Source organism: Schistocerca gregaria, chromosome 5 (assembly GCF_023897955.1).
Source record: "Schistocerca gregaria isolate iqSchGreg1 chromosome 5, iqSchGreg1.2, whole genome shotgun sequence".
Lineage (NCBI taxonomy): Eukaryota > Metazoa > Arthropoda > Insecta > Orthoptera > Acrididae > Schistocerca > Schistocerca gregaria.
Window position 1 is genome coordinate 170711652 of NC_064924.1, and position 23082 is coordinate 170734733.

The window sequence follows — 23082 nt, forward strand, 5'->3', positions numbered from 1 at the left end:
CCAAAATATCTCAGTATTGAGCTAGATCGCAGCATGACTTTCAGACAACACCTAACTGATACTGCCCAAAAGCTAAAGACGAGAAATAACCTGCTCAACAGACAGGCAGGCACCACTAGGGGTTGTGATGCTGCCAATCTACGAACTTCTGCGCTGGAACTGGTGTATAGCGCTGCAGAATACTGTGCCCCAGTCTGGAGCAGAAGCCCGCACGCCAAAAAAGTGGATGTATAACTAAATGCCACTCTGAGAACCGTCACCGGCACTCTCAGGCCAACCCCCGTTGAGTGGCTTCCGGTGCTGGCAAACATCGCTCCTGCTTCCATGCGTAGAGAGAAAGCAACCCAGGACATAGTAGAAAAAATTGAAGTAACCCCAAGGCTACTCATACATGCCGGCATGGGAGGACCCACGAGAAAATGGCTCTGAGCACTATGGGACTTAACATCTGAGGTCATTAGCCCCTTGAACTTAGAACTACTTAAACCCAACTAACCTAAGAACATCACACACATCCATGTCCGAGGCAGGATTCGAAACTGCGACCGTAGCGGTCGCGCGGTTCCAGACTGTAGCGCCTAGAACCGCTCGGCCACTCCGGCCGACGGACCCACGAGACTCAAGTCCAGGAAACCTATAGTCTAGAGCAGAACATTGGGCACAGAGGGTCTCGATGCTGAATGGAAGAATGCATGGCAGGGTCTGAGAAGAGGCGTCGTGGAAAACCATCACCTAATCCACGACCCAACCAAAAGGGCTGAAGGCTTCAATCTCAACAGGAAACACAGGTCAGCTCTAAACAGGTTTCGCACGGGAGCTGGACGATGCAAACAGCAGACAACCAAATGAGGCTTTACAGACGATTCGTGTTGTGACTGTGGCGAGGTACCAACAATGCACCATCTTCTGGTTTGTAACATTCATGGTTTCAGAGACGGCTCTCTGATGTTGCTCCACAAGTTAACGGACAATGCCAGGAAATAGCTCCATAATCTTAATGTTACTGTGTAATTAATTTTCTTCAATTTATGTGATTTTTTTCTCCATTTAATGTAATAATGAAGTTTCCCTGACATATTTGTAATGCAGTAATTGATATAATTTGTTTCCACATTGTAAGTTCCAGACGTTTATTGTGATTTATATTAATCTTATTTGTTCTTTGTAAAATGTATCTGGCAGATAGAACGAGAAAGAAATGGAGATTTCTCCAAAAAAAAAAATTGCCCTGGAGATCTATTTGCTCGTTTACACAAGTCTTCACGCGGACCCCCACCCTAATGCCTGTGACGGTGGAGGGGTACACTACTCGCTGTCTGCCAGCCAAGTGTTCGCTATCTGCTCGCGTAGCACGTTTGCTGTGAAGCCCTGTGTAGTAGCGGCCAGTGAAGACGTCACGGCTTCCTACGACGGCTGCTGGAGCAGTGTGTTGGCCAACGTCCGCCAGATAGCGCTGCTAGCAGGGACCGGCTGCGGTCTCGTACAAGCATGCGCAGTTGCGAGCTGCAACCAGACGGCGTTCCTGAGCCGAGCGGGTGAGTGTAGCGTTCGCTGTGATTATTTGATTTGTTGCATCAGTTGGCCGATCGATCGCTAGCGCACGCCAAGTGAAATCACTGACCAGTTTACGTTCGGTATCAGTACTCACACAATTTGTTTTGACCTTGGCAGCTCAAACCGACGCTGCGTCACTTCAAAACAGTCTTGTTTACTGGGCGTGTGCTTTCAAGGCTCCCCGCAAGTGCTTGTTTACATTGTGCACCGTTCTTTACATGTAACTTTGCCTTGAATGTTATCCTTCTGTTTACTTTTATTTTCAATCATAAAGTGTACTCCACCTAAAATGTCTCCGAAATTTGGGGGCACACGTAAGACAGTTACTTTGTATTGGGAAGGTTCAGCTCTAGATATTGCATGGGAGGTTGGCTGGAACGGCCGAGTGGTTCTAGGCGCTACAGTCTGGAACCACGCGACCGCCAGGTCGCGGGTTCGAATCCTGCCTCGGGCATGGATGTGTGTCATGTCCTTAGGTTAGTTAGGTTTAAGTAATTCTAAGTTCTAGGGGGCTGATGACTTCAGAAGTTAAGTCCCACAGGGCTCAGAGCCATTTGAACCTTTGCATGGCATCATGTATTTGGTTTTCAGCGGATATAAAATCCCTAAAACAGCTGCGAAACTGTTGATGACGCTACTAGCACATTTTTCACTAACGGATCACGCATATGCTAAAACTCACACTACTATTAACGCATTATAGTAAGCCAGAAACGTCTAGTTTACACGAAATGCAGTCTACTTGTTTCTGATCTCTCCATCGGTGTTGACGTTTGCACCTCGGAGTCACACAGCCTCAACGTTTTTTTATTATGTGAAAGATGCTCAGGCTGCAGTTTATTGAAGTTGTATATACATACAACATAAAATGATTTTCGGAATACACATTACATCATCAGATGTAGCTGAAAAACAAATTTATTTCAAGTCAGTGAAATACTTCCAAAGATGGATGCCGATAACCACCGGTCAGTTTGGGTTTCGTATTTGTTGTAAAACAAAACAAGAGAAGACAAAAAGTTTCCATCTAACTTAATGCGAATTTACCTTTATAGTAAATTGGTATGTCAGGATGATCGTTATCGGCTATCCATACGTGCTATATTTCATTAAATTGATCTGACTGATTTACCATACATACCCGATGATGGAATGTGTATTCTGAAACAGATCAGGTATGTCCCATGAGTTATCAAAGTCAATAAAGCATAGCTTGAGATCACGTAATAAAAATCGACTTTCATTCATAGCCAGGTGTGCGCCGAAACTAATTCAAATATTGCTTTAATGAGTTGAACGTAATACATAGAAATGTCGTCGGTATACAAACGCAGAGTGTAACAATGGGTATTTTAAAGCGTCGACACGTCCATTATCATCTCAGCTCTACTTCGGAAACCAACTTACCATGTGTAGCGGTGGGTGAACTGCGTAGTAGTATCGTTTCACGCTCTTCCTGTGAAATGAGATCATATGAAATTGCCGGCCAGGAGACAATATTTGGGGCTGTTCTTCCAATACCACTGAGACAGAAGCTTGGAAAAAAACCATCTTAAGAATTGATATAAAACTGGTTCTATAAACTGGATATCTCTGGTTTTGCAGTAATCGTCATTGAGTGAGATGTATGTGATGGCAAGTAATGTGTCCATTTGATTTTCTTGGAAAGAGCGATATCGAAATTTTAACAGTACTAATTTGCTGATGCTGTCAGAATAGCATAACTGAATTACAAAAATGTCTATTTACGGAGAAGAAAATCTGTTGTTGACTCCGTTCGCGGAATCCAAACTAGTAGTTAATATTAACAGAATAGTAGTAATAGCATGCAGAGAATTCGGTCGACAAATTACGATAGGTGGTGTTGAACCGACTAATAGTTCCCGATTCATGTTTCATATGAACTGACGTAAAGATGAAAATGCATAGTAGATGGAAGAGGAACACATTCGAGTAGTGTTTCTGTGGCAAGGGAGAAAGCTGTCGCCAGATCGCCGACAGATATACGAAAGACTTACAGCACCGTTGCAGTCATTATAAAGCAATTGGCGAGCGACAGTCAGCTGTAGCTTCTGCCCCTCCCCCCTCATCACCTACACCGTTCCCTCAAATGGGCTTACTGCAGCATGAATAACCCAGGCATGAGACTGCTATTCTGAGGCAAGTGGCAACAGGACGCTAGCGATGTGTGTCAAGGACCCTGGCACAGGAAAAATCATTACACCACTTTCAAACGTAGTAGTCAGGTAGTTGGTCGGGAATGGTATCCTCTCTCTCCTTGGTTCAAATGGCTCTGACCACTATGGGACTCAACTGCTGTGTTCATTAGTCCCCTAGAACTTAGAACTACTTACACCTAACTAACCTAAGGACATCACACACTTCCATGCCCGAGGCAGGATTCGAACCTGCGACCGTAGCAGTCGCACGGTTCCGGACTGCGCGCCTAGAACCGCGAGACCACCGCGGCCGGCCCTCTCTCTCCTTGTTAAAGCTAATAAACTTCTTACGTAGAAGCAGTCAGAAAAAATATCACGATAGCTGCACAAGTATAGAATCGAAAAACTTGAACAATATCATGAGCCACTTGGCACTTAACATTTACCCGAAAGCTAGTACAGGATGTGAATTCTTCGCTACAGCACGTTGTGAAAACTTGGTAATTGCAAATAACGTATTTATTTTTCTTTTTTATTGTACACTTATTCATTTACATGTTAGAATAATGTTACCGTACCATACCACCAAGAGCCTATTTCCAGAGGTTTAGATAATTGGTACGTAGATGTCATCCTCTTTCTTTGTATTAACAATATGTTCGTTCTGAATGGAATTCCGAATAGTCTCACGTTTCAATTTTGGTTTTAAGTCTTTATAATTCAATGGGCATCTGTAACACTCTGACTAACTGGATCTAAATGAATGGATTCGGACCCTTCACGGACGGCACGCCTGTGGCACTCTTTTCACATAACAGACTGTATCCTTTTATTTCTTCTAAAGTTTTGTACCCGTAGTTTTTTACATCCTGTATATTTTTCACCGGGGACTGGCAAGACGGATTCAACGGCATAACATATGTGGAACGTAATCAAAATGTAACAAGATAGTAGCGACTGGCGCCACGGGCGGCGCTTTGAAGATCGCCACCGGGCCTCAAGCGCGACGTAATCAGCAACTTCCGCGCCGCCCCCAATGAGACGGACTTCGGCGTCGTGATAAGCGGCGACATAGGTAGCAACGCGATTCATATTCGGGTTGGTGTAGGGCAGTGGTAGTGCAGAATTCCAGGAGTGCTGTTTGTAGCTACAGTTCGTAGTGAAGGTCAGCCTTGGAGACCTAGTAGCCTGTAGCATCCACATACGGACAAGAATTTAATATAGTGAGCGGCAGTGTGACGCTCGAGAGGGACATAGTCTCGTTGGCATTTTATTCAGTAATGAACGCCTTGCCAGGCCACTGTTCAGTTCTATCTGTTGGCAAGCACATCCAGAGAGTTGCTATGTATACTACTGACCATTAAAATTGCTACACCAAAAAGAAATGCAGATGGTAAGCGCGTATTCATTGGACAAGTATATTATACTAGAACTGTCATGTGATTACATTTTCACGCAATTTGGGTGCAGAGATCCTGAGAAATCAGTACCCAGAATAACGACCTCTGGCCGTAATAAGGGCCTTGATACGCCTGGGCATTGAGTCAATCACAGCTTGGATGGCGTGTACAGGTACAGCTGCCCATGCAGCTTCAACACGATACCACAATTCATCAAGAGTGTTGACTGGCGTATTGTGACGAGCCAGTTGCTCGGCCACCATTGACCAGACGTTTTCAATTGATGAGAGATCTGGAGAATGTGATGATGGTCGGATCCATGTCTGGCGACATCGCGGTGAACACACATTGGAAGCGTGTATTCGTCATCGCCATTCTGGCGTATCACCCGGCGTGATGGTATGGGGTGCCACTGGTTACATGTCTCGGTCACCTCTTGTACGCATTGCCGGCACTTTGAACAGTAAACGTTTCATTGCAGATGTGCTACGACCCGTGGCTCAACCTTTCATTCGATCCCTGCGAAACCCTATATTTCAGCAGTATAATGCACGACCGCATGTTGCAGGTACTGTACGGGCCTTCCCGGTTACAGAACATGTTCGACTGCTGACCTGGCCAGCACATTCTCCAGATCTCTCACCAACTGGAAACGTCTCGTCAATGGTGGCCGAGCAACTGGCTCCTCACTATACGCCAGTCTCTACTCTTGATGAACTGTGGTATCGTGTTGAAGCTGCATGGGCAGCTGCACCTGTAAACGCCATCCAAGCTCTGTTTGACTCAATGCCCAAGCGTATCAATGCCGTTATTACGGCCATACGTGGTTGTTCTGGGTACTGATTTCTCAGGATCTATTGACCTAAAGTGCGTGAAAATGTAATCACATGTCAGTTCTAGTATAATATATTTGTCCAATGAATACCCGTTTATCATCTGCTTTTCTTCTTGGTGTAGCAATTTCAATGGCCAGTAGTGTATGTTCCAGCAGACCACACAGTGACCTTAGGACCTTGCAGAGGACGTACACGCAGTTCTTCAGGAATTATGGCTGACGAATAACGAAAGTTGTGATTGCTAACATAACCGTCCAGATGAAAGTGCACCTCGTCGCTCATCATGAACATTTTTTCATCTGTGATCAAATCAATCATTTGCTCTGAAAATACTCTTCGCTTTGCATAGGCGGATAGAAGTGCAGATCGAACCGCAAAGTTCGCCTTACCGAACTGTCAGACTTATGCAAGGCAGCAGCTTGTTTACGTGTCGGCCGCCGAGGACTGGCTTCCACAGCTTCTCTTACTCTATCGATATTCTCTGGCGTCCCGGCTGACCTTGGACGGCCTATCGACTTCCGTTTCAACGCTGAACCAGTAGCTCTGAAGTTACTCACTCACGGCATAGCTGTGTTGCGTGTCGGAACTTTTCCTCGTGGACCTAAATTAAAACGCCTAAGGAACTGCCCTTGCACAGTAGCACAGAAATCGCCACTTAAAAAAAAAAAAAAAAAAAAAACGCCTCTACAACAAACGCGCGGTGCTCGAAGGACCATTGCTCCATGGCTGCTAATAACGTCCAGGTGTAGGCTCTGAAACGCCCCCATCCCCACCACTCCTCACCACCAACTCGCTCAACCACGTGGCTGCGAAACCAGTCAGATCATTTTCCCGCTCCCGCTATAAAACGAAGTCATAAGCAGTACGACTGTTCTGCCATTTAAATGTGGTGCGTTTGTTGCCTTCCCCTCTTCCGCCAACGCCACCCTCTCGCGCTTAAACAGCGAGGCGCGGCGTGGTGTTGTAGGAGCTGGGAAGCGTGGCCTGAAATTCTCTAGAACTCGGGCCTGGGCATGGTCCACGAGATGAAGTCTTGGCCACCCTGAGTTAGAACGTCGACTTCGCTCCAGATCCAACCTTCCAACATCACTACCTTCTCTGGTTTCAACTCTTGATGAGGAATGGGCTATCATTCCCCCACAGCCATTCTCGCACCTCATTGAGAGTGCCCCCAGCAGAGTTCAAGCCTTCAAAAAGGCGAAGGATGGACGCACCACACATTAATGTCCGCTAATAAATTTCCGGATACTTTTGGTCAGGTGGTGTTATTCTGCAACTATAAACGTAAAAAATCACTTTCGCACGGCGTAAAACTCACCATATCGTCCACAATAACTAAAAAAAACAGCATTTCGATACATTTACTCGCTTTGGATTGTTCTGGGCGCCCATGTTTCCTGGCAAATTGCAGGTGCACTCAAGTTGCGAGATGGCTCAGTGCGTAACACACTGGCTCGTATTTAGGAGTATGTTTCATTTGTGCTTCTAGACTTCCTGATGATTTCCTTGTATCATCTAAGACGAACGCAGAGATGGCATCCTTTAAGATAAGAGATGACCGGTTTCTTCACGAGACATCTCCTATTTGACCTGCTTGAATTTAACACGTCAGTCAAATTGCACAACCCAGTCCTTCTGAGCGACATTAAATACGACTGACATTATACACTGAAACGCCAAAGAAACTGCTCTAGGCATGAGGTATTCAGATACAGAGATATGTAAACTGGCACAATACGGCGGTGCGGTCTGCAACGCCTACATAAACAAGTATCTGGCGCAGTTGTTGGATCGGTAACTGTTGCTACAATGGCAAGTTATCAAGATTTAAGTGGGTTTGAACGTGGTGTTGGAGCACGAGCAATGGGACACACCATCTCCGAGGTAGCGGTGAAGTTGGGATTTTCCCGTGCGGCCATTTCACGAGTGTACCGTGAATATCAGGATTCCGGCAAAACATCAAATCTCCGACATCGCTGCGGTCGGAAAAAGACCTTGCAAGAACAGAACCAACTACGACTGAAGAGTATCGTTCAACGTGACAGAAGTGCAAGCCTTCTGTAAATTGCTGCAGATTTCAATGTTGAGCCATCAAGAAGTGTCCGCGTGCGAGCCATTCAATGAAATATCACAGATATGGGCTTTCGCAGCCGAAGGCTTATTGGTGTACCTTTCCTGACTGCACCACACAAAGCTTTATGCCTCGCCTGGGTCTGTCAACACCGACATTGGCCTGTTGATGACCGGAAACATGTTGCCTGGTTGGACAAGTCTCGTTTCAGATTGTATCGAGCAGATGGACGTGTACGTGTATGGAGACAACCTCATGAAGCCATGGACCTTGCATGTCAGCAGGGGACTGTTCAAGCTGGTGGAGGCTCTGTAATGGTGTGGGGCGTGTGGAGTTGGAGCGATATGGGATACCTGATGCGTCTAGAAATGAGTCTGACAGGTAACACGTACGTAAGCATCCTCTCTAATCACCTGCATCCATTAATGTGCATTGTGCATTCCGACGGACTTAAGCAATTCCACCAGGACAGTGCGACACCCCACACGACCTGAATTGCTACAGAGTGGCCCCAGGAACACTCTTCTGAGTTTCAACGCTTCCGCTGGCCACCACACTCTCCAGACATGAACATTATTGAGCATATCTGAGATGCCTTGCAACGTGCTGCTCAGAAGAGATCTCCATCCCCGTACTCTTACGGATTTATGGACAGCCCTGTAGGATTCAGGCTTTACTCGAGTCCATGTCACGTCGCGTTGCGGCACTTGTGAGTGCTTGCCGGGCCCCTACACGATATTAGTCATGTGTACCAGTTTCGTTGGCTCTTCAGTGTATTTGGCCACAGCGCTAGTGAGGCTGCACAAGGGCGTGCAATCAACAGTGTGGATATCCCAGAATGCAGGAAGCTGACATCGTGCGCGGAAACGGGGCTGAGGATTGCTGCCCTGAGGCAGCAGGAAGAACTAACTGAAAATTCAACGGCATCTACTCTCCACCAAATAATGACCTCCGAAGTTACAATGATGAACAAAAAAGCTCTTCAGATTGTTCTCGAATATAGTTTGATGATGAATCATATAAAGAGTCTGCTCCATGTATGGTCGCATACACGGATCACAAGAATACAGTAGAAGCTGGAGATTATTTAATGTACTGCCACTATAGTATGGATCTTCTGAAATAAGAATCCTAGACCAAGATTCACTAATTAATGTATCCTACCACTCAGTCAGATATATGCTGGTGATGCAGTTCAGCACGAGGAGATGGCGGTCACAAGGAATGAAATACAAATGTCGAATTTCATGTAGTTAAAGAACTGTATATTATCAGCATTAAAGTGATAAAGTAAAGGACACCCACACAACACTGAAAGGCCGGCAAATACAGGATTTGGGAAACTGTGACGGGCGAAATATTGTGTTGTTCCAGATTTTCTTCTAATGTGTTGAAAGTTTATCTATGACTTCCAGAAAATTCTGTGAAATGTATCGTAGTTTTTTATGCTGACCGCCAGATGTCAGTACTGACTGGCATCGGCGTAAAATTTTACTGCATCATTTGTTATTGTCGCTCTACATATGTTACCACCTGTGCGGATTCTGTGTGTTCGCGACGTCTTTCGTGCTTGCGTGTTGAATTTAAGTCTCAGATGTGCAGAGAAAGGGAGAAACGTTTGGAGAAAACGATTTTTACATCCTTGATGTGTCTTCAAATCATGAGTCTTCTTGCGTATTTGAAAATAATAGTTCTTCTTCAGTTTTTTCTGAAATAAATCCCGCTGAAAATTCATCAGTGTATCAAATTTCTGCGCATTTTGTACATATATTTGTATGTTTAAAGTATAAAGTCCAATTTTTTTTTAAATTTTTGAAAATTTCATCTCACATTCCTACAAAATAATCATAGCTCCCCCTCCCCCCCCCCCCACCCCAACAAAAAAAACAGATTTTAGTGAGTTTACATGTAATAGCATTTACCCAATACAGCAGCCGCATATGTATTATACATTAGTGGCTACCTTAAGGTATTTATCTAAAGTATCACTCAACGCCGGAATAAAGACTGGGAATTTGGACGGAGCGAGGGACTGACGACTGTTTACAGTGGAACAATTGACAGATAACATACGTCTAGTTGTCTCGTGGCGGCAGCAGAAGGCATTCTTCTGGGAGTGTACTCGCCGGATGTCGTAACTGGCAGCGTGTTTAACCTCGGGTCGCGAATACTGTCCGCAGCGTCATGTATATCCCGAGGCAATTTACTTTCTCTTGATTACTCTGATGAATGCGCAGATGCTAAGAAGAAAACTTTAACTATCATGGCGCGTAATCAGAAATCCGTTATTAAACGCCCCCGGCTACGCTAGCCATGACGTTGTAATCGAAATGACCAGTAAGTAGTTAAGTGTTTTCGCTGGGTCGCATAAACAGCCATCTGACAAACAGTGAAATACGAGGTGAACAATGTGGCTCTGTTTTCTACCAGGGGTCTCCAAACTTTTTAGTCCGAGGCCCTCATTGACTCCTCCACGAACTCATAAGGGCCAAGATCTATGTAGTGGGATTAAAGCACCTTAGCACTCCATGACCACCGTAATGTAAGACTAAAGGAAAGATGAAATCGCAAAAATCTAAGGTTGTGGGAATAGCTAGCACTAAAACGAAGTACGATTTTTATTTAATTACATAATTTTGATCGGTGGACGTACCTGACCGAAATTCTGGCGTATTTTATTCTGGCGAATTTCACCGACAAAAAAGTATGTCACTGCACATTCTTCACGAAAGCGTCCTGCGAAGTTCACGAAATCTCAGAATCCGACAATGTCGGGGCGTATTCGTCGCGATAGGCCTCGAAACTCAATTGTTGGCAGTATAGGTACCACCTCAAATATTTGGCGGGCCGGATACCGGGGTTGTCCGGCCAGCTAACGCGGGCCGTAGTTTGGAGACCCCTGTTTTATACAGTCAGTTGAGAAGGACGTTATTAACAATGTGACGGGAGAAGTTCTCATGCTACCACCACCTGGTTTGTTTAACCGAAAAAACACCTTCCTCTTGAGGTATAGATATATCTGAGGGAGATTACCATCTCGCCAAGATGTGACTTTAGTGCCGGCCGCTGTGACGGAGCGGTTCTAGGCGCTTCAGTCCGGAACCACCCGACTGCTACGGTCGCAGGTTCGAATCCTCCCTCGGGCATGGATGTGTGTGATGTCAATAGGTTAGTTAGGTTTAAGTAGTTCTAAGTTCTAGGTGACTGATGACCTCAGATGTTAACTCCCATAGTGCTCAGAGCCATTTTGTGGCATGAGCGGCCATCCATCATTTTAAAAAAAAGTCAGTGAGTGATATCGAATAAGAACTATTATAACAAACTGGTGCAATGCTTACACATCGCAAATTCGTCTCGCTCTCCGCTCATATTCGGAAATATGTGAACATTTAATAATTTAGCCATGAAATTAAATACTACACATCGTTTTCCATGGATACGTTTTGTAATAAATGTCACTTCTTCGTCGTCTGTGCCATCTGAGTGTGACACTACAACTAGAAAGATTAGATCTAGTCGTATTGTTATGAGAACTACACTGATTAGCCGAAACATTATGACTACTGCCCACCGAGAGCTTGAATGTCGCCTAGTGGCGTTGGCGATTACGTGACACGGTAAGAAAAGTACATAGGCGGAGTAGAGGCGATTGGGAAATAGCGATAGTATGAGCTGCAGATGGGGAAATCAGCTAATGTAAATGACTGAAAAAGTTCAGAATGTTCTGACCCGGCACCTGATCGTCACCGACACTTCAGTGTATCTACTATAACTTCAACACGGCACAAGTGGTTAGAGTTATAAAGGAGCAGCATATATAACAAGTTTCTTTTTCTTTTCCTTTAAAAGGGGGGGGGGGGGGGGTTAGAGAGAGGGAGGGAGGGAGGGAGAGAGAGAGAGAGAGAGAGAGAGAGAGAGAGAGAGCTCGAATCACTTATCGGAAAGGACTCTAAATTAGGTTTCGTTATTCGAAAGCGTTTTCCGTGTACGTCTTCCGCTTTACATACTCGAGGCGACTCATGGTGACCTTGAAGAGCAAAACCAGAAGTGTAAACACTGTTTTGCCGAATTTATTTGAATTTGTGCAGACATACGTCAATTAATCTTCAATGACTGCCAGTCACCACCTTTGTGCAAGGCGAACATAAAGTTTAGAATAACATACTCCCGACACCTAAAGCACTGAAAAGCAGAAAGGCATACGGTACGCCACATTTGCAAACCACTTCATGCAATACAATCGCCACCTTATTGGCATAAAAACGCCAGTGAGCAATAATATTAATTTTAAGACAGCTAATGTCCACCTATCAAAAAAATTCACTTCAGTAACTCTGAGCATAAGAAACGCCATCCGTTTCACTTGAACAAATTACTTTTGGGGGCTATAATTTACTCTTAAAATTCCCCACCTTCTTAGCTGAGTGGCAGCCAACACGGTAGCTCAGCGTGTTTGGTCAGAGGGTTAGCTGCTCTCTGTAACAAAAAAACTGAGTTAATAGAATAACAACGAACTTAAAAGGGTGTCTTACGACGTCCGCCTCGATCAGATTCAACGAACAAATACGAACAAAATGAGATTAAAAAAAAAAAAAAAAAAAAAAAGACGTGGTCACCACGTCTGACTGCCATGCAGCGGTCCTGGGTTCGATTCCCAGCTAGCTCGGAGATTTTCTTCGCTGGCGGACTGGGTATCGCGTCGTTTTCATCATCATCAACGATTCGCAAGTCGCCCAGTGTTTGCAACTCGACGGTCGAATTTCCCTAGGTGGGAACTCCAGGCCATCAATGCCATACGGTCACTTCACTTTTTTACACCTAAAATTTTCGGCAAAGGTTTTGCATATTAATCGTTTCCAATAAACATGCGATTTCAGTCCGTAGATTCCGAGCCGTGTCCCGATTAAGAATTTTTTGTGCCTCAGGATACCACTAACTCCTTAGTTGACTGATCGTACTTGTTTCGTATCGTGTTGACAGATGTGACCGAAGAAAATTAATTTCACCGACAGTAGTCCGAAATCTGTACATTCTGGCCGTGAGAAAGGGCTATATTGTGCCGCTCTCGTATTGGCGTACTGATTTGAAAAGATTGGCCGTCATCAGCGGATGTCGGCCAGCGGAACCCAGCGATGTCAGTGGCACTGTGACCGCATCCAAAGTCAAGGACAACGAGACTGTCCCGTGTGAGTGAGTCAACGCCTGCGCCGCGGTGTTGCATCATCATTTCTAGTATCGCAGCGAGACTGGAACTCCAGAGAGTAACATCTTCGGAGACATGCTACTCAGCCGCCGTAAAGAGCCCATATAAATAAGTGCCGCCTAGCAGCCAAGCTACGTAGTGACGTAATACGAGTTTACTGAAGCACTGCACTTGTAAACACTTCACCTATGCCACTCCGCGCGGCCGGCACGATGTATAACGCTTTGCGTGTCATTGTTTACTGGTGCTTAATGCCAGCTGACGCTCTGAAATTCTGCCCCACATTTCATACTGTCGCATTTACGTAACAAAATGCGTGAGTAACGAATATCTCTTTAGCTGTATTGAAAAACTTTGGTTTCAGTAAATTATTATGAATGGCCTCCAGTTGGTACTGTTACTTCCTATAAAGCTTTACTGCCCGCAATGAACATTTGGGTTATTCTGGTTTCGTTTGATGTAAAGAAATATCCGATTTTGTCATTCGCAACTTTCTTTTGTTTACTAGTTGTATGTCGAGTATCCGGAAATATACCAATCTCAGGTGCATTTTTTGTTTTATTTTTTGTTTTATGACATTTATGTGTGATCATTGCGATGTATCAGCTGCTTCATTATTCTGGTGACATTGCTGTAATATCAACTACGACAAACAGGCAGAGATTTCCATACCAGGTATACAAAGCACATTGGATCCTACACGCCCAACAGACAAACATCAGCCATACCTATACCGGACCACATTCGAAAAAGTAGAAGAAATTGTTGAACTATTCCACCAACTTAAAAAAGATGATAAAATGGATCTTTTGCTAGATCCGGAGATTACACATCACAAACGTAATGCATACACCTGTAGTACAGTAAAAATGCCCTTTAGGATGGGAATTATTTTCCGAAACGCGCCGTGCAGCAAATAAATGAAAGAAAACCGTGAGTAGCAGCATCAAATATTGCTTTATAAAAAATAATAAAATAAAAAAAAAACATTGCTTCTGCAGTCACACACTTTCATCAGCCATCCTGGATTTCGTGTCCTTACATCTACAGAAGAATGCTGAAGATTAGATGGGTAGATGACATAACTAATGAGAAGGTATTGAATAGAATTGGGGAGAAGAGAAGTTTGTGGCACAACTTGACTAGAAGAAGGGATCAATTGTTAGGACATGTTCTAAGGCATCAAGGGATCACAAATTTAGCATTGGAGGGAAGTGTGGAGGGTAAAAATCGTAGAGGGAGACCAAGAGATGAATACACTAGGCAGATTCAGAAGGATGTAGGTTGCAGTAGGTACTGGGAGATGAAGAAGCTTGCACAGGATAGAGTAACATGGAGAGCTGCATCCAACCAGTCTCAGGACTGAAGACTACCACAACAACAACAACAACAACAACAACAACTCAGATGTGCTCGCTCACTGCAAAATTATTAGTAATTCTCCAGACAAACGATACAGGTTTAATGAGTGGCCTCTACTTCTGTAACTGTTTTACAAGAAGCAAGCGGGCATCTGAGGTGAGTAAAAAGCAACGGCATTGGATAATTGTTGACTGGAAATGAATGATTTGGAGTGATGGATCACGCTATCCCCAGAGGCAGCTAGGTAAACGTTTGGACTTGACGAATGCCTCGGAAACGTTACCCGCCGTCAAACGTATTACCAACAGCGAATTACTGTGAGGTTGTGTTATGGTATGGAGGAGTTTCTCGTGGTTAGTGTGTTGTACTAGTATTGCACTTAAGAAAATTCTATATGCGGAACGATATGAACAAATTTTGGAGCATTGAGTACTGCATACAGTAAAGGAACAGTTCGGAGATGATTGTATCAACATGACAGTGCATTGTATCATAAAGCACCATTTAGAGGGCGACGGTTTGTGTACAATAACATTCCTGAAATGGACTAGGCTACCCAGAGGCCCAATGTGAAACCAGTGGAACACCTTAGGTATGTATTAGAACGTCGACTTCGCTCCAGACCCAATCGTCCAACATGGCTACCTCCTCTTGAGGAGTAATGAGCTGCTAATCCTCCATAGACATTGAGACAACTCAATGACAGTTTCCCCAGTAGAGTCCTGGCCGTAGAAAATGCGACTGATGGACACAGCCCTTATTAATATGAGCTACTAGCTGTCCAGGCACTTTTGATCAGAACGTGATGATGATGCTTTTGGATTGTGGGGCGCTCAACATCGTGGTCATCAACGCCCAGAATCAGAAAGTGTACATACTGCATAGGTTCAAGATGCTCGAGTTATAGTTAACTCGTGTAAATTAACAGGCCATTTCAAATTTACACAGTGATGCTTCTATATTACATTGAAACTTCCCCTTTGTATGTAAAGAATGACAGTGCTGGAAAACTCTTACTTTATTTGATTTTCAAATAGCTGAGCAGAACTGAACGTGCTCAGACATTTCTCTCTTTACTTATTCTGATCATCACTAAACTGACACACACCATTTTTAGCGCAACGCAACCTGACTTTCAATCATTCCTACAAAAGAAAGGCCCTGACTAACAATAACCTATACCTTTCATGAATCACTTACCTCACAAAAATCTTCGTTACTCGAACTACTGCAATACAGCGAGCGCCAATACTGCCAGCTTAATAAAAGATTCAAACTACTGAAGGCACTAACTACTGATAGGCATAGTATGCAAATGAAAGATTTTGATAGAGAAGAAACAATGTATTTACGTTAATAGTGTTCAAAAGTCATAGTCATGACATCCAGTCTTACAAATTCCCTTTTTCTGACGGACACACGTCCAGATTGTCCGCTCATAGTAACCTCTCAAAACACTGGTATTCCTCTCGCCACATCCACCACTGCTGGCTGTTGACATCCAACTGCCCAACGCTACACTAGCGAATATTCCGACAATGAGTCCAACCAGCCACAGACTGCACACCGCACAGTCAGCGATTTTCATACAGAGCACTATGTCGCGTTACCAACGTAAAAACCTGAACAGTCTACTTACTACGCGTAAAATTTTTCAGCATTCAGGAAGAGAAAGAGTTCCTTCTATATCCTGTACTTTCCCATTGCTAGGAGCTTCAACACAGGTGTTAAAACGAAACATTTTAACGCCAAAAAAAAAAAAAAAAAAGAAACTTGTGCGGACTGTTATCACATACAATGAACGAGTGTTTCACATCCTCTGCTATTTCACATTTACAAAGTGCTGACTAAAGAGCATAAATGCTTTGTAGATACTGTCTGATTGTGTCCATTATTTTATTCCATTCATTTCTTGTTAGTCATCGATATTTCTGTAGAAAGTCGTTTGCCTGTACTTTAGAATGCCTTTTGTTTTTCGACATTATCAAAGTATATTGCTGTTTGGCCTGGCTTGGTAAGGCGAAATGCATGTAGCTGGAAGACAGGTGATGTTAGATTTAAATAACAAAAACAAAACAAAAACCGTATGAACAAGTCTTGAAGGCCAATGGTACCGACCAGCAGCCGCGTCGTCCTCACCCTTAGGTGTCACCAGATGCGGATACAGACATGTGGTCAGCACACCGCTCTCCTGATCATTGTCAGTTTTCGTGATCGGCGCTGCTACTTCTCAATCAAGTAGATCATCTATTGGCCTTTCGAGGGCTGAGTGCACCACACTTACCTACAGCACCAGGCCGGCTGGTGTGCCGAGCGGTTCTAGGCGCTACAGTTTGGAACCGCGCGACCGCTACGGTCGCAGGTTCGAATCCTGCCTCGGGCATGGATGTGTGTGATGTCCTTAGGTTAGTTAGGTTTAAGTAGTTCTAAGTTCTAGGGGACTTATGACCTCAGCAGTTAAGTCCCATAGTGCTCAGAGCCATTTGAACCGTTTGAACAGCACTTGGCAGACCCAGACGTTGACCCATCCAAGTGCTAGCCAAGCCCGACAGCCCTTAAATTCGGTGATCTAACAAGAATCGCCATTGCTACTGTGGGAAAGCTTTAAATGACAGGTCAGTGAAAACTTCATAATTTTGACAAAGAACATAGGGATCAGCAACACTAATGATCTTTGAAATAATGCAAATTTTTATTAAGAGTCTTACGATAATACTGACAGAAGTCATGAAAATTAAGTAAACAGTGTTATGACCTGATGAAACAACACGTGTCCAGTCGTAATTGTAGGTTCTTTGATTGCTCTAGGAGATGGGTGATCAGAACTACAACATATTAAACACCAGTTCACTTTATTACAAGAATGATAAAAAGATTAAAAGTCCATAGCCACAGCAATATGCCGAAAATATACAGTTGTCTTAGAATATTAAAGTGTCACTTGATGCAGACATTTACTAAATTGTTCTCTTGAAGTACAAAGATCATAAGTACAGTTTCTGACAATACCACCACTTGCAAAGTAGGTTAGAAATCAGATTAATAATGTTGCTCACGCAGCATATGTTCGCTTTATCGGGCAACAACAAAGGTATTGACTGTGGATGGTATCGTCAGAATTGAAATAAGGAAGTCATGGTAAAAAAGTCATTAATTTTGGCACTTATCTTGAATGGATTCCACGTAGATTTCGTCGAAGTTGTTATGGCTCATCTAGTTGATTCTAGGGTGATTCCACTTTGACTGCTAGAAGGTCCAGATCTGTATTTTAGCAATATTTGAAGGCCTAACAAATGCGTTTTTCAGGAAATTCTTAATTATCAAACAATCCCAGATCAGAACAATGGTATGGTAGGAATAATTTTTGACTTGGTGTTCACAATACACATTTTTATTAAACTTCTTGTAAATTCACATATACTTCTTCTTAATTGTCACATAATCAAGAAAACAGTTTTGTAACAATCTTCATATATTTATTTTCCACTTTAACCAAACACAAGACTTGACTGTTCTTTTTCAAAGCGAAATAACAATTTCTGCAAAGTGAAACAAAGACTGCCATGTGCGCATTCGCGCCAAGACGGTTACAAGTAAGTCAAACAAAAGTCTGTAAGTCTCACAGAAATGAATACACACAAGAACCATATCACTGTAATACAGGGTGATTCAAAAAGAATACCACAACTTTAAAAATGTGTATTTAATGAAAGAAACATAATATAACCTTCTGTTATACATCATTACAAAGAGTATTTAAAAAGGTTTTTTTTCACTCAAAAACAAGTTCAGAGATGTTCAACATGGCCCCCTCCAGACACTCGAGCAATATCAACCCGATACTCCAACTCCTTCCACACTCTCCGTAGCATATCAGGCGTAACAGTTTGGATAGCTGCTGTTATTTCTCGTTTCAAATCATCAATGGTGGCTGGGAGAGGTGGCCGAAACACCATATCCTTAACATACCCCCATAAGAAAAAATCGCAGGGGGTAAAATCAGGGCTTCTTGGAGGCCAGTGATGAAGTGCTCTGTCACGGGCTGCCTGGCGGCCGATCCATCGCCTTGGGTAGTTGACATTCAGGTAGTTATGGACAGATTAGTGCCAATGTGGTGGCGCTCCATCCTGCTGAAATATGAATTGTTGTGCTTCTTGTTCGAGCTGAAGGAACAGCCAACTCTCTAACATCTCCAGATACTGTAGTCCAGTTACAGTAGCACCTTCAAAGAAAAAGGGACCAAAAACTTTATTGGCTGAAATGGCACAGAAAATTTTCACCTTAGGCGAGTCATGTTCAAACTGAGTTGTTTCCCGCGGATTCTCAGTGCCCCATATACAGACATTGTGATGGTTGACTTTCCCGTTAGTGTGGAAAGTTGCTTCATCACTAAACACAATCTTTGAAACGAAAGATTCATCTGTTTCCATTTGCGCAAGGATAAAATTAGAGAAATCCATTCTTTTCATCTTATCAGCTGCAGACAGTGCATCTTATCAGCTGCAGACAGTGCTTGAACCAATTGCAGACGAGAAGGTTTCATAACTAACCTTTTTCGTAGGACTCTCCATACAGTTGATTGTGGAATTTGCAGCTCTCTGCTAGCTCTGCGAGTCGATTTTCCTGGGCTGCGAACAAATGCTTGCTGGATGCGTGCTACATTTTCATCACTCGTTCTTGGCCGTCCAGAACTTTTCCCTTTGCACAAACACCCATTCTCTGTAAACTGTTTATACCAACGTTTAATACACCACCTATCAGGAGGTTTAACACCATACTTCGTTCGAAATGCACGCTGAACAACTGTCGTCAATTCACTTCTGCCGTACTCAAAAACACAAAAAGCTTTCTGTTGAGCGGTCGCCATCTTAGCATCAACTGACGCTGACGCCTAGTCAACAGCGCCTCAAGCGAACAAATGTACAACTAAATGAAACTTTATAGCTCCCTTAATTCGCCGACAGATAGTGCTTAGCTCTGCCTTTTTTCGTTGCAGAGTTTTAAATCCCTAAAGTTGTGGTTTTCTTTTTGAATCACCCTGTATATCGATCTATAGGAGTACCTTATATATTAATAAAGCCAAATGTGAATTTTGTCACAAAAACATGTCTGTTACTTCGCAATAAAGTAGTACGATATTACTGGTATCGAGAACTGGGGTTGGAGTGCCGTAACGGTCACGTAAATAAAGAACCATTACAAGTTCCACCCAAGACATGAGAAATGCATGTGTCCTAACTAGTCGATGTGGTCTTCTCGATCGGAAGTGACGAACTGGGCCAAGTGATTGCATGCTGGGCTGTGTATTGAACTCTGTGTGGAGGCGCTGAAGTGCTGGGGGCGGGGACGTGTCTGAGCCAGCGCCTCCCATTCGTCGCAGCAGTATGGAGAGAGGTATCGCTAACTTCTCTGGTTCGAAGCGAGTTGCCGACTTTGATATGACATCGCGATCTTTGTGCGATACCATTAAGAGTACCTAAATAGTTGCTGTCTTAAGTGACAATCAATTTGGCCTTAGGAAAAGTGAGGGTACTAGAGAGCCAATTCTGGCGTTGTGCTTGACAATGGAAAAAAGACTTCGGAAAAATCAAGGCACATTCATACGATATGCCGGCACAGAAAAAGCATTCGACTATGTACCATGGTGCAAGATGATCCGGCCCCTCCCGCCGGAGGTTCGAGTCCTCCCTCGGGCATGGGTGTGCCTGTGTTGTTCTTACCATAAGTTAGTTTAAGTATTGTGTAAGTCTAGGGACCGATAACCTCAGCAGTTTGCTTCCTTAGGAATACACACACTGTTGAACAGTTGCAAGATGGTGGACGTTTTCAGAAAAGCTGTAGGGAAAGCTTTTCGTTTTTGTGTATGCATAATGAGATTGCTGCTGTGGAAAATTACTGTTTTCGGTGTTGTTATTTATGAGTTTGACAGTTAATGCGACTTTATGGTTCAACATAATTGACATGTGACATGTATTAGCCCATTTTTCGTACCAGATGGTGGTCACTGACTGCAACCGGTAGCAAATAATTTTTTCTAATGTAGTCAGGTGCCATGAGTTTACTGAAACATATATCTGCTGCTAACAATTGCCTGAAGAAACCATTTGAATTGTGTCCTCGTCCGAAACACTGGTTAGCTTGATATGAGTATGCCGTGGTCAGCAGCTATCGTCAAAAAAAGTGCTGAAATTTATTGTTGCTACGAGCGATGAATGAAAAGTAATGCCTCCATATTCGTTAACTGGTCGTGAGTAGGAATTATAAACTCACAACAGCAAAACATAAAAATTAACAAAAATTGTAAATATCAGTATGCAGCCACAATTACATATCATTGTGAAGTGTGAATGACTCGTTCTACATCATTACGACTAACTGTACAAATGATCCCTGGAACATGGAACCAATTAACTAATTTAGGAACTCAGTGGCGGTTTCGTAATTCAGCAGCTACAAACGCTAAAACGTACTTACTTACGTACGTCAGAATATTCACCACATTGTTTAGATGTGAATATTTTAATAAATCAAACGCAGTAATAATCCTTTGAATGTGATCTTTAATTACCAATATTCACTTTTTCACATAATCACCAGCCAGTTGGATATATTTCTACCAACGACGAACAAGTTTCCGCAACCACAGTCTCACAGTTCTCTCAACGTCTTCATCAGAAGCATAATGATGTCCCTGCAAATCGTCTTTCGTTATCAGGAACAGATGGAAGTCAGATGGTGCTAAATCTGGACTGTATGAAGGAAGCCGTACGGCGATGCGATTCAGTCTCTGAAGTTCGGCTGTGGTGGCGCGTGAAGTGTGTGGTATGGCATTGTCATGCTGCTGGAAAACATTTCCCTTTTCCTTTCGGACCCTTGTGAGCCGTCGTTCCAGAGATCGCAGCGTTGTGATGTAACGCTCTGAATTTATTGTTGTTCCACGATCAAGTAAATCAACATGGATAACACCATCTGCGTCCCTGAATACTGTGGCCCTGTTTTTACCGACTGAGGGTTGCGTCTTGAATTTCTTTTTCTGGGGCGAGTCTTCGTGTCGATATTCCGTAGACTGACATTTCGTCTCTGGGTCGTAATGGTGTACCCTCGTTTCGTCTCCTGTCACAATTGATTGGAGAAAGACGTCACCTTCATTCTCATAACGCGAGACTCCCTTGGCAAATTTCAAGTCCGTGCGCTTTCATTTCAGGAGTCAGCATCCGGGGTATCTATCGTGCACAGATCTTCCGATAACCAAGCGAAGCAAGAATGTGACCCACACGTTCTTGTGAAATGCCGATTGTGCTTGCAGTTTCTCTCTGAGTGATACGACAATCGTTCTGAATCAATATGTCAACATTTTCCTTGTTAAACTCGGTAGTTGCTGTCACAGGACGTCCACCTCTTTGTTTGCCACGCAGGTCAGATGTTCCCGCCTCAAAATCTTTAAACTTACTCGCCCAACGACGCGCTGTACTCACTTCAATACTGCTTTCATTCTCTGATGAATCTCCTTTGAGGTGACACCTTCTGCTGTCAAGAATTCAATGACTGCACGTTGCTTAAGTCGCAGTGACCAAGAACGATTCAAATGGCTCTAACCACTATGGGACTTAACATCTGATGTCATCAGTCCCCTATGCTTAGTACTACCTAAACCTAACTTAACCTAAGGACATCACACACATCCATGCCCGAGGCAGGATTCGAACCGTCGACCGTAGCGGAAGCGCTCGCATTGACCGAACGTCAGCGCAGGGTTCCATATTTTACACTGTAACAACACAACCGTTCAATGCTAAGGCTTCCCTCCAATTGGAATTGTGGAGAAGAGGCTACGGAACAAGCCAGACCTGCCGCATGCAAATGCTGCCAACAGTTGAAGAGTTACGAAGGTGGAGCCATTATTTTTCAGTCAACGCTCGTATTACACGACCATAAGAGTTTAGCTCTTCGCCGAACGTGAGCAGAGTTTGGCTGTGGGGGCTGCAATCGATACATGTAGAATTAAGTGACCCTGGATTTTGATAGTGTATCTGTTTAAAAGAGTCAAATTAATCTACTTGAGCTTGTATAATTCTATTTTTATCACTGTACCGTGCTGTGGGAAGTCTCTTGGTTTCTCCATGTGTGTCAGAGATCACGGTGTTACCATAAATTAAATGCTTTGCCCCCAACCCCCCTTCTAAGTACCCTGCAAAAATACGGGTACATGAATGTTGGATATCGTGGGATCCTGATCAGGCGATCATTGAAACTGGTCCCGAAAAACTGCCAAGTCTCATCATCTCCAGAAAACTTTTTAAGATTTTAAAAGTGGGCAGTTTTAGCTGGTGAAGCAACAGGAGTAACGCTCGCAGCAGGTTATTTATCACTAATGGTTGTATGGCCCATAGAGTTCATCTGTTTCCTTTCTATTTGCCGTAACGTGCGTAAAATAGCGCGCTTGGCTGCGTCTGTTAATTCGTCACATTTGGACGCGATATCAGCGCAATCAACGTCA

The 23082-nt window shown here is 43.7% G+C and overlaps 1 protein-coding gene across 1 annotated transcript in view; it reads left to right on the forward strand.

Moving 5' to 3' along the window:
* Positions 1–1440: 1440 nt before the first annotated feature.
* LOC126272549 (cytochrome P450 6k1-like) overlaps positions 1441–23082 on the forward strand; it is a 122382-nt gene continuing 100740 nt past the window's right edge. Inside the window, exon 1 of the mRNA XM_049975467.1 lies at positions 1441–1535. Coding sequence (XP_049831424.1) covers positions 1489–1535 — 47 coding nt within the window. The 5' untranslated portion in view covers positions 1441–1488. The remainder of the gene's footprint in view (positions 1536–23082) is intronic.